This window comes from Macaca mulatta, chromosome 6 (assembly GCF_049350105.2).
Source record: "Macaca mulatta isolate MMU2019108-1 chromosome 6, T2T-MMU8v2.0, whole genome shotgun sequence".
Classification (NCBI taxonomy): Eukaryota; Metazoa; Chordata; class Mammalia; order Primates; family Cercopithecidae; genus Macaca; species Macaca mulatta.
The window spans coordinates 41,788,635-41,801,668 of NC_133411.1; the positions used below are offsets into that span (position 1 = coordinate 41,788,635).

General features: G+C 37.0%; 1 protein-coding gene across 1 annotated transcript in view; it reads right to left on the reverse strand.

The window, feature by feature from the left end:
- TTC33 (tetratricopeptide repeat domain 33) overlaps positions 1-13,034 on the reverse strand; it is a 42,121-nt gene continuing 29,087 nt past the window's right edge. Inside the window, 1 exon segment of the mRNA NM_001261196.1 lies at positions 1-3,275. Within this exon segment, the coding sequence (NP_001248125.1) occupies positions 2,922-3,275 (354 nt within the window). The 3' untranslated portion in view covers positions 1-2,921.

The window sequence follows — 13,034 nt, forward strand, 5'->3', positions numbered from 1 at the left end:
CTGGTCCAGAGTCACTTTAGAAGGGCTTCTGACTCAAGGAAATTAAAAGAAATGATTGTTAATTTTCTTAGTGCTGGGAAAGGCAGTGAAACAAGCTTTTGAATCATTATGTAATTTTCAAACAACTAAAAGGGCTATACTGTTCAGTTATAATCATCAAAATTCTAGCTGAGACAGAGCTTTTAAAAAATCTTTATAGTTTTACCATGCAGCATCAATTCAAAAGATTGTCATACTGAAACCACTGCCATAAAATTTTGTATGTAGGTAGATCTGGCTGCAGTAGATCTGGCTCCTGTGATCTATAACTTGCACAGCTTTTCAATGTTTATGTAGTATCTGTTAATAAATTTAAGATAAATACTCTATAACCAAACAGCCTGTTTTCTAGAGAATGACATATGATTCTTGTGTTATCAGGCATGGTCTGGATGTCTAGACACTCTGACTAACGATTGTCTATGCCATACAATTCTCAAACAAGAATAATGTAAATTACAGTCAATTTAACTTGAACACTAAACAGTGTTATTTCAGAAAGTATATTAAATATCTATATCAATATCATGAACATCAATTATTTCTCTTCAGATTCATAAAGATTTGTCATTAAAATTAACAAGCTTAGTCAATGTTTGTGTATCAGTATTCACATCCTTGTATAAAATAATGGGTACATTTTTCTCTTCATGCATGGAAGAGTATGAGCTAAAATAAGCATTCTTGGGGGCCTGCAGAAATCAGCTGCCTTCCTTCTCCATAACTTGCTGTTTCTTTTTCTCCTCTATCTTATGTCTAAACTAATTTATGTCTTACATCTGGGTAAGAAAGAGACTAACTTGGCTTACCACGCCAATACAGAGGAAAAACTAGGTTCTTATAACAGGGCCTAGCGGCCACATGCATTCCATCCTGAGTCTTGCCTCTTTGGGGCTTGAGGAATAGACCCTGTCAAGAAAAATCCCACTATCTCTCCTATAATACTAGAAGCAGAGACTTCTTACTTTCAGATAAGGAAAGGAATACAAAAAAAGTTCTCCTTTTTTCAAATCAGAGGAAATTGAGGTTAAATATCTCCAAACTAATTCAAGTTTTTCATAGAAATAGCTAGCGTTTACTGAAATAGCTAGCATTTCTTCATGTGTGAGGCACCATGCAAGGTACTTTAAATATATTATGTTCATATAAGAAAGATATTAAGTAGATGAATCTAATTTTTCAAAAGCTAACAATACAAAATAATAGGAGAATCTTCAAAATGCAGAAAAAAACTATTTATTCACAAATTACACAATAAACAAACATCCATTATGCAAAACAATATACCAAATGTTGAGTACTCACTTCTCTAGATACCTATTTACGTTTTGAGAATGTTCTTTATTAAACAAAATAAAATAACATATTTTTTGGAGCACTCTGAAACTAACCTCTCTAACCAGGGCTAATTTTCTGATGATATAACTTAAGGAAAGAATATTCTTTTCAAGGCAAATGCTAATTTCTCCAACTCTGAAAAGAGATATGCATTCCAATAAAACAAAAGTTTTAAAAACCATCTTCATAAAAAATGTAGATCATTACTTACATGCTCCAACATTAGTAAGATCTTTAACATAAAGTGGGCTACTTTCATCTCTAACAAAGATAAAATTAATACACCTATAGTATCTTCCTGAGTGTCAGAAGTAACGGAACCCAACAGGTCTATATTATTGTACTACAGTATATGGTATAAAAATAATAGTTCAGATTAGCAATGACCGTATTGGTTTGTGAATGTGATTGTGGCCTTTCAATAAAATATTTTTTTAATATAGCCTTCTCAAACTCATGAGATTGTACTATAAATCACATTCCATTTTCTATGTATTTTGTGCTTAAGTTATTTATTCACTGGCACTCTAATAATAGCCCTACTTTTTTATTTTTAGAAAGATATAATTAGCTATTTAAAATTGTAATTATTTTTCATTTCACTGAGTAGTTTCAAAAAAAGTTATCTAGAAAAGTAATTCCCAGTCATCAAATTGAAAGATACAAGCAAGAAGTAAGTTGTTTCCAGGGTTTTTAAAGCTTTGTAAAATAAAAAAGAGAAAGTATTGGTTTTGACTAGGATAATATAGCAGTACAATTGTCATTAACCTATCTGTAAAAGCCATTCATTTAAAAATGCATATTTTTAAAATGACTCATTTGTGGTAAGGAATACTTACTGTAACAATTAAAAAATAAAACCATCATTCTCATATTTATCAATACTTCACACTTTTACCAAATACTGAAGGAAACAACTATCATTGTTATAACTTCAAAGTCAAAACAGAAACACAAATCAGAATTAAAAGAAACTTCAGAAAATGTTCAGAATGTACACATTTGCGTGCATTTTCAGCCAAACTTTCAAAGATTCCACATATGACCAAATGACAACTTTGAATCAAAATGAATGTCAAAAATATTCAAGCTTTCTGACAGACTTACTCTAATGAAGCAAGAAAAAGACAGCAAATAGTAAGAGCAGTATATTTCTCAGAGGGAGGGAAATCACATACTTCCTTTATCATACAACAAAAGTTGAAACAGCATTTCAGTAACATTGATCAAGTTATTCACTATTCAAGAATACATTTTTCAAGTTTTGTCTTTAAAATGTATTCATTTACATATTCAGATTAAACTAAGTTTATTAATCAAAAACCATTTTACTCAGAATTTTAACCTTGAGAAATATAAATCATAGCTTATTAAAGCATATTCCAAACACTATACAATAATCCTGCCATTTTAGTTTTTATATGCCTCATCTGAAAAACGTTATTTTACAACCAGGAGTTCTCCTATCTATCTCCAGAGTAAATGTCTCTATGTCAAAACTTCAAGAGGCAATCAAAGATTCAAATAATCCTATGCATACTGCTTCATCGGGCTTTGATAAAAACAGAGCCATCTGGTGGTGTAGCACCATCCTCCTTTTCAGTTACAGTCTCTACAGCCCCAGAAGCGGACACAATAACCATTGTTTTATTTGCTGAAACTGTCTTCTCTTTCTCAGCAATAGCCGCACAAACAGCAACAATCTCATCACTTTCAAAGTCATAGTCTGGAATTGACTTTGGTGAAAAGTGTGTTACTTCAGCTGGTGCTTCCCTTTTTTTAATCCTCTGTGCTACCTTCTGCTGCTCCTGGAGCGTTCTTGCCCAAGAGAGGTCTTCTTTCCATATCTCAGGGTTCATTGGATAGATGTGAAGGGCTACTTGAAAACTTCGAATTGCCTAGAAAATAAGGTCAGAGTTTTTTGTTTTGTTTTTAAAAATTAGTATGTTTAATATAATCCTGTGTGTTTGTGTACGTATATACTGTACCCATACACATCCTAATGCATTATTTTAATGTACTAGAACACAAAAGATGGAAGCTACCGTGTTGCCCTAAGCACTGGGAAAAAAAATTATAGAAGACTGAAAGAAAGTGACTGACAATATGCTCATGGAATAAAAGCCATTAAAATGGGAGTACTCATAATAGGGCTAAAGATAAAGCAAATACATTGTCAGCTTCTGTAGACCAGTAAATATGCACATTTGGGGATTTCCCGAGCTAAGCCACAATCACAAAGGTACCGGGAGTGGATATCTTTGAAGTTAACAGTTTAGATCCTAACAATGCTAACATTTATTGAGTGTTTACTACATTCTAGGCACTAAAGATTTACATGTATTGGGCCAGGCACGGTGGCTCACACCTGCAATCCCAGCATTTTGGGAGGCCAAGGTGGGCGGATCACCTGAGGGCAGGAGTTCAAGACCAGCCTGGTTAAGACGGTGAAACCCCGTCTCTACTATAAATACAAAAATTAGTCAGGCCTAATGGTGGGTGCCTGTAATCCCAGCTACTCAGGAGGCTGAGGCAGGAGAATTGCTTGAACCCAGGAGGTGGAGGTTGCAGTGAGTTGAGATCATGCCACTGCACTCCAGCCTGGGCAAAAAGAGCAAAACTCCATCTCAAAAACAAACAAAAAGAAGATTTACATGTATTAACTCATCTAGCCTCACAATAATCATACAAAGTAGGTATGGTTATTGTTTTCAGTACTATTTTAGAGAAGCACAAAAAGAGTAGTAACCAAAAGTATCAGCTAGGAATTGGCAGAGCTGGGATGCAAATTCAGGCAATCTGGCTTCAGAGTCCATTCTCTTATTCATTATATTATACTGCTTAGTCACAAGAACTCCACTACAGTGTGGATAAAGGTCAACCTCAGTACTACCGACATATTTGGCTGAATAAGTCTTTATTTTGGAAGGGCTGTCCTCTATAATGTAGAATATTCAGCAACATCCCTGACCTACACTCACTAAATCCAACACAGTTTCCTTTCCTAGTTGTGATAAACAAAAATGTCTCTAGACATGGCAAATGTTCCCTGGGGACAAAACTGCCCTCCAGGTGAGAACCATTGGTCTAAATCTATTATATGTTGTTTTCTCTGAGTATAGTCTCTGGATAGAAGATTCTCATGCAAACAGCTTAGTTTTAAGATTGCACGTAATCGACCAGGCACGGTGGCTCATGCCTGTAATCCCAGCACTCTGGGAGACAGAGGCAGGCGGATCACCTGAGGTCAGAAGTTCAAGACCAGCCTGGCCATGGTGAAACCCCATCTCTACTAAAAATACAAAAAAATTAGCCGGGCGTGGTGGTGCAGTCCTGTAATCCCAGCTACTCAGGAGGCTGAGGCAGGAGAATTGCTCGAACCCAGGAGGGGGAGGTTGCAGTGAGCAGAGATCACAACATTATGCTCCAGCCTGAGCAACAAGAGCAAAACTCCGTCTCAAAAAAAAAAAAAACACACAAACAAACAAAAAAAAACTTGCACGTAATCTACAGATATACAATCTAATCAGCCCTTTAGAGAAGTCATAAAGACGACAGACACATGATGGCTCATGTCTGTAAATCTAACTCTTTGGGAGGCTGCGGCAAATGCATGAATCACTTGACACCAAGAGTTCAATGACAAAACCCGGTCTCTACTAAAGATTCAAAAAAATTAGCTGGGCATGGTGGTGGTGCCTGTAATCCCAGCTACTCAGGAGGCTGAGGCAGGAAAATTGCTTGAACTCCGGAGGCAGAGGTTACAGTGAGCCAAGATCGTGCCACTCACTCCAGCCTGGGTGACACAGCAAGACTCTGTCTCAAAAAAAAAAAACATAGAGCTAGGTATATATAGCAGTATTCGGCTGGGCATAGTGGCTCATGCCTGTAATCCCAGCACTTTAGGAGGCCGAGGTGGGCAGATCACGAGGTCAGGAGTTCAAGACCAGCCTGGCCAAAATGGTGAAACCTCATCTCTACTAAAAACACAAAAATTAGCTGGGCGTGGTGGTGGGCACCTGTAATACCAGCTACTCGGAGGGCTGAGGCAGGAGAATAGCCTGAACCAGGAGGCAGAGGTTGCAGTGAGCTGAGGTTGTACCACTGCACTTCAGCCTGGGTGACAGAGCAAGACTCGGTCTCAACAAAAAAGAAAAAAATTAGCTGGGTATGGTGGTGTAGGCCTGTAATCCCAGCTAATCTGCAGGCTGAGGCAGGAGAATCACTTGAACCCAGGAAGCACAGGTTGCAGTGAGCCGAGATGGTACCACTGCACTCCAGCCTGAGCAACAAAGCGAGACTGTCTCAAAAACAAATAATAAATAAAAATTAAAAATTAAGGAACCATGGGAACTTTATATGTTCTTAATATTCTAATAAAAATCCTCCTATACAGAAGTGTTAAAAAAATAAATACCTCTTCATGGCATAAAGCTAATGCCTTAGGAAACATTAAAAGGTATTTTATTCATATTTACTAAAATTTTAAAACAGCAATAAAGCTCACCCATTTAAAACATACAATTCAATATTCCGTTACAAAGCCATTACCCATAATCAATTCTAGAACATTTTTATCACCCCCAAAGAAAATTCCATACCTACTGGCATTACTCCTCATTTCTCCCCAAAACCCCAGCTCTAGGCAAGCATTAATTTACTTGCTATCTCTATGTATCTGTGTATTCTGCATATTTCATATAAATGAAATCATACAGCCTTTTATGTTTGGTTTCTTTCACTTAGCATATTGTTTTTAAAGTTCATCCATCTTGTAACAGGCATTATTTCTTTTTAATGCTGAATAATATTTCATTGTATGGATATACCACATTTTGCTTATCTATTCGTCAGTTGATGGCATTTGAGTTGTTTCCACTTCTTGGCCATTTTAAATGCTGCTGCTATGAACGTTTGTGTAAATGTTTTTGTGTGGACATGCGTCTTCATTTCTCTTCGGTATAAAGAGTGGAACTGTTTTGTCATATGGTAACTACATGTTTCGTTTTTTTCAGGAACTGCCAGACTGTTTTCCAAAATGGCTATAACATTTACATTCCCATCAGTAATGTACGAGGGCTCCAATTTCTCCACACCCTCAGCAATACTTCATATTGTCCATCTTTTTTATGATAGTGAATGTGAAGCAGTATCTCACTGTGGTTTTGATTTTTATTTCCTTGACAAGTAACAATGTTGAGCATCTTTCATGTGCTCAATAGCTGTGTGTGTATCTTCTTTGGAAAAATATCTTTTCAAATCCTTTGCCTATTTTTAAATTACATTATTTTTCTTTTCGTTATTGAGTTGTAAGAGTTTTTTATATAGTCTACATACTAGACCTTTATCAGATATATGATATTTTCTTCCATTCTGTGAATTGCCTTTTCACTTTCTTAACAGTAACTTTTGAAGCACGAAAGTGTTTAATTTGAAGTCCAATTTTTATCTACTTTTTTCTTTTGTTACTTGTGCTTCCAATGTCATATCTAAAAAATATTAATATATTGCTGAGTCCAAGGTTACAAAGATTTACACCTATGTTTTCTCCTAAGAGTTTTATAATACTTTTAGTTCTTATCTTTAGGTCTTTCTTTGGTTTTGAGTTAATTTTTATAGCCAATGTGAAGTAAGAGTCCAGTGTCAATCATTTGCATATGGATATCCAACTGTCTCAGCACCATTTGTTGAAGACTATTCCTTCCCACATTAAATTGTCTTGACACCCTTGTCCAATTAACTGTAAAAATGTAGGTTTATTTCTATACTTTCAGTTCTATCCCACTGATCTATATATCTACATTATGCCTATCTAAGTACTATACTGTCTTGATTACTAACGTTTTCATATTTACTAAATTGAAATATACATATATATTTAAAGTAAATCCAAAGAGCTGCAATTACATTTTTAAATTTAAGATAGTTTAAAATCTCCCACAAAACAAAATGGCAGAGCAGTAACATCAGCAAGATGGCAGAGTGGGAAGCCCTGGACCCTCCTTCATTCAACAAATAACACCAATTCAGCAACAATTCACAAACAAAATTCCTTTGTGAGAAATCCAGAAACTAACTGAAAGGCTCCTGAACCCTGGATGAATAAGAATCCAGACTCATCAAAGCCAGAAGGGAGATTCAGGACACCCTCTCGCCAGAATCCTACTCCCAGCAGAGCCCCATAGGATTGGGAAGAACCCTGCAGCTCCCAGCTACCCTCAAGGGAAAGAATGAGTTGGTGTAAGTGTTCAATGCCCCAACTTCTACAGTGGCTACCAAAAGGACTGGTTTCTGTCTTGCCTGTTTTTTGGACCACTGGTAAAACAAGTCCTACATAATCTAAACACCTACAGGAGACCAGAGATAATGGAGGCTTGGGAAGAGTAGTTGCCCTATCTGTTCCCCCAGCTCAGCATAGAGTGAAGAAAATTCCCAGCCCCCAGATTTTGCCTACGGAGGAAAAGAACTGGTCCACACTGTGTCCAATGCCCCAATTTTTATGGGGACTACCAAAAGGACTGGCTTCTGTCTTACCTGTAGTGGAGTACTGATAGGATTTGGCAAAAATCCAGCTGCCTGGGGGCTAACAAGAACAGAGAAGGATATTTGGGCTAGAAGTTGCTATTACCCCTTCCCTGAGCTGGGCACAAAGTTTAAGTGGACAAAATCAATTTTAGAAGTAAGAACAAAACTAGGGGCATCACACTTACGAATTTCAAAATATATTACAAAGTGACAGCAAACAAAACAATATGATTCTGGCATAAAGTCAGATACATAGACCAAAGGAACAGAATAGACAGTCTACAAATAAATTCACACATAACATGGTCAGCTGATCTTCAACAAGGGTACCAAGTATACATAATGAGGAAAGTCTAGTTTCTTCAACAAATGACGCTGGGAAAATTGGATATCCACGTGCAAAAGAATGAAAATGGATCCTCATCTTACACCATAAACAAAAGTCAACTCCAAGTGCATTAAAGACTTAAATGTAAGCCCTGAAGCTACAGACTCCTACAGAAAAAACAAAACAAACAAAAAACATTGGTCTTAAAAATTATTTCATGAATAAAACACCAAAAACATAGGTAACAAAATCAAAAATAGGCAACTGAGATTACATCAAACTAAAATGCTTCTGCATAGCAAAGGAAACAACCACCAGAGTGAAAGGAAACCTATGTAATGGGAGAAAATATTTGCAAATCATATCTAAGGGTTTAACTTTCAAATATATAAGAAATAACTCAATAGCCAAAAAACCTAGTAACCTGATCTTAAAATGGGCTAAACACTTGAATATACTTGAACAGACATTTCTGTAAATGGCTAACAGGTGTATGAAAAGATGCTCAATATCACTAATCAGGGAAATGCAAATCAAAATCACCATGAAATATAACCTCACATCTGTTAAAATGGGTATTATCACCAAAAAAAAAAAAAATAGGTGGCCAGGTGCAGTGGCTCACACCTGTAATCCCAGCACTGTGGGAGGCCACGGCAGGCAGATCACCTGAGGTCAGGAGTCCAAGACCAGCCTGGTCAACATGGTGAAATGCTCTCTCTACTAAAAATACAAAAATTAGCCAGGCGTGGTGGTGGGCGCCTGTTATCCCTGCTACTGGGGAGGCTGAGGCAGGAGAATAACTTGAACCAGGAGGCAGAGGTTACAGTGAGCTGAGATCACACCACTGCACTCCAGCCTGGGCAAGAGAGCAAGATTCCATCTCAAAAAAAACAAACAAAGGCAAGATGTGTCAGTGAGGTTAGGGAGAAACTGGAACCCTTTTGTACATTGTTGTTAAAAACGCAAAATGGTGTAGCCATTATGGAGTTTCTTCAAACACTTAAAATTAGAACTACCATGCAATCAAGCTATCTCATTTCTGGATATTTATTCAAAAGAATCAAGATCTCAAAGAGTTATTAGCACTCCCATGCTCATTGCAGCAGTATTCACAGTAGCCAATATGTAGAAACAACCTAAATGTCCATCAAAGGAAGAATGGATAAAGCAAATGGTATACACATAAAATGAAATATTATTCAGCTTCAAAAAAGAAGCAGGCCAGGCACAGTGGCTCACCCCTGTAATCCCAGCACTTTGGGAGGCCGAGGTAGGCAGATCACGAGGTCAGGAGATCGAGACCATCCTGGCTAACACGGTGAAACCCCGTCTCTACTAAAAATACAAAAAACTAGCCAGGCTAGGTGGTGGGCGCCTGTAGTCCCAGCTACTCGGGAGGCTGAGGCAGGAGAATGGCGTGAACCTGGGAGGCAGAGCTTGCAGTGAGCCGACATCACGCCACCGCACTCTAGCCTGGGCGACAGAGCTACACTCATTCCCAAAATAAAAAGAAGCAAATTCCACAATATCTAACATGAATAGGACTTTGAGGACATTATGCTAAGTGAAAGAAGTCAGTCACAGAAGGCAAATTCTGCATAATTCCACTTATATCTCTAAAATAGGCAAATTCATTGACTCAAAAAGTGAAATTGTGAGGCAAGGCACAGTGTGCTCACGTCTGTAATCCCGGAACTTTGGGAGGCTGAGGCAGGTGGGTCATGAGGCCAGGAGTTCGAGACCAGCCTGGCCAACATGGTGGAGCTGCCTCTACTAAAAATACAAAAATTAGCCAGATGCAGTGGCACATGCCTATAGTCCCAGCTACTTGGGAGGCTGAGGCAGAAGAATTGCTTGAACCCAGGAGGTGGAGGCTGGAGTAAGCCGAGATCACATCACTGCACTCCAGCATGGGGAACAGAGCGAGACTCAAAGTCTCAAAATAAAAACGAGAACAATAATAAAGCTCATAATCAAACTTTATTTTTCAAGGAAAAAACTCCTCAATTCTTAAGTGTCAACATACAACATTTGTAAAGGCTATAATTCAAGAATTTGTACTAATTATAGAAAAGATAATGCAGCTTGACTCAAACAATATCTACAGTAATTAACTAAACTAAAAATTTACAAGTGAATTTTTTTTTTTTTTTTTTTTGAGATGGAGTCTCTCATTCTGTCACCCAGGCTGGAGTGAAGTGATGCAATCTCAGCTCACTGCAACCTCCACCTCCCAGGTTCAAGATATTCTCCTGCCTCCTGAGTAGCTGGAACTACAGGTGCATGCCACCACGCCTGGCTAATTTTTGTATTTTTAGTAGAGATGAGGTTTCCCCATGTTGGCCAGGCTGGTCTCAAACTCCAGACCTCAGGTGATCAACCCACCTCAGCCTCCCAGCATGCTGGGATGATAGGCATGAGCCACCACGTCCAGCCAAATTTTTTTTTTTTAATATGGGGTCTCCTTATGTTACCCAGGTTGGGCCAAACTCCTGGCTTCAACCAATCCTTCTGCCTCAGCCTCCCAAAGTGCTGAGATTATACACATGAGCCAGGATGTCAGCCCCTCAAGTGAAATTTTAAAAACTCTCAATCATCTTCCTTTTGTCTAGAAATTATCACTTGTCCATCCCATTACTACCATTACCAAAGCGAAATAATAAAAAGAATCAAATGATGCAACTGAAATTTCTAATTAAAGATTTGCTCATGCAAAATATTAAAACCAATGGCTAAAATGAGAGTTGGAAAACAGAGAAAACATCAGTAAACAAAATTAATTTATTACATATTGGCATGAAGAAAAGCAAAAGCTGGCAATGAATTACACAGAGTCTGAATGAGGGAAGCCACAAAGCTAGTTCTAGCACTGAAGGCTAAGAACCCTGGAAAGCCAACAGAAGAATCCTTCCTGATACTGTTACCTCCTGGTATTCATTACCTTTCCCAATCTCCTTTCCTTTCTACCTTCTTCTTCAGGATAAATCCCTTATATATTCCTTTCTCAACATCCCTATTCCCTCATACAGAATTTTTAACTCCCAGAACCATTCTCTTCAGCTTTCTTATTCTCTCATCCTTCCACTTCTTAAAATCTCATTCTCATAAGGTCACATATATATATACACACACATACACACACGCACACATATATATATAAAATGTATACCATATACATAATGTATACCATATACATATATATCTCTCTCCTATAAACATTTTCCAACGTTCACATCCAACTCTTATAAAGTTTAAATAATTATTCATGGAGATATGCCCAACTACTGACTTTTAATTTACTGCCTGTGCTATTTACATATGCAATTTCCTATGGTTTTAGTCCATATGTGTATATATAGTAAGAATTGTTAGATGTTAGAGATTCTAGCTTGCTTTCAATAGATTTTTACATAGCGTCCCTTCATTATGACATTTTGAGTCGTCTTTTTACCATTCTAGTCTTTTAAGAGAACAGCTTAAATCTACATAAAAACAGAGAAGATTCCTAAAAATTACATTTAAATGGCAAAAAAAAAAAATACATTAAATTCTACTAAGAATTTCACAGTATTAATGGATAGAGCCATATCAACAGGAAAAAAAAAATTGAACTGGTACTGTTATTCAAAAAAATTTTAAGATTAAATTATTTTTATTGGATGATACAAAGTGTCTCTGTCTCACCTGCAGTGTATTTTCCTTCTTTATAAAGGAAAATCTTTACTAAATATTATGTCCTAGAGATTTGTTCCATTACCATAGACTCTATAAGCAAAAGAGATAATGATTTATATATTTTTAATGGAGGCAAGGAAAAAGTATTATATGATAGAGTTTTCTTCCCCTGTTAATCTGTTAGAAAACTAAATTCTTTGAAGTCTTTTTTCCAACTCTGGTATGATTTAAGTCTTCATGTAAAAAGAGAGAAGCTGACAACACTAAAGGGCAAGAAAAAAACAGTACTTGGTTAAAATGGTTTCTATCACTGTGAATCTCATTTAGCTTATCATTAACTTACTTTAGTCAAATCAATTATTTTCTCACAGAAATTCCTTACTATATCTGAGAATTTGACAAACACCTTTTTTGGGAAGTAGAAATAATGATATATTTATAAGAATGCCAGAAAAAAATCTAAGTCATCCACAACTTACTGAAACCATTGTTAGTAAATTTAAATTTTGAATTTATCAGTAATTTTAGTCTTGCAAGAAACTTTTAAATTTGTTTTATTTTGAACTGTTAAAAACTAATAAAACCATTTTTAAAATCTTAATTTACTTAATAACAAGGAAGAAATTTGGCACTGTATATTAGATTTGCAAACACTTGTTAGGAAGTTAAATTTCGTTAGCTATCAGGTGTATACAGCCCTGCCAAAAGAAGAACAACAGGAAAGCTGTCACAGCTAATTCTTACCTGGATAGCCTCTGCCACTAACAAGGTATAGTCCAGACAAGTTGAGAGATGCATTAGGTACCAGCTTATGGTAAACATTACACAATGAGTATTTCATTTGCACACATTTCTACTCTTCCTCTTTATCCCCTTAGTAAGCCTAGCAACTTTTCAGTCTAAATGTTCATGACCATTACTCTCCCATATTCTACTGTCTTCCTTCCCCTATATAATCTTATTATTATTATTTTTTTTTTTTGAGACAGAATCTCACTCTGTTGCCCAGGCTGGAGTGCAGTGGCTGGATCTCAGCTCACTGCAAGCTCCGCCTCCCGGGTTCACGCCACTCTCCTGCCTCAGCCTCCCGAGTAGCTGGGACTACAGGCGCCCGCCACCTCGCCCC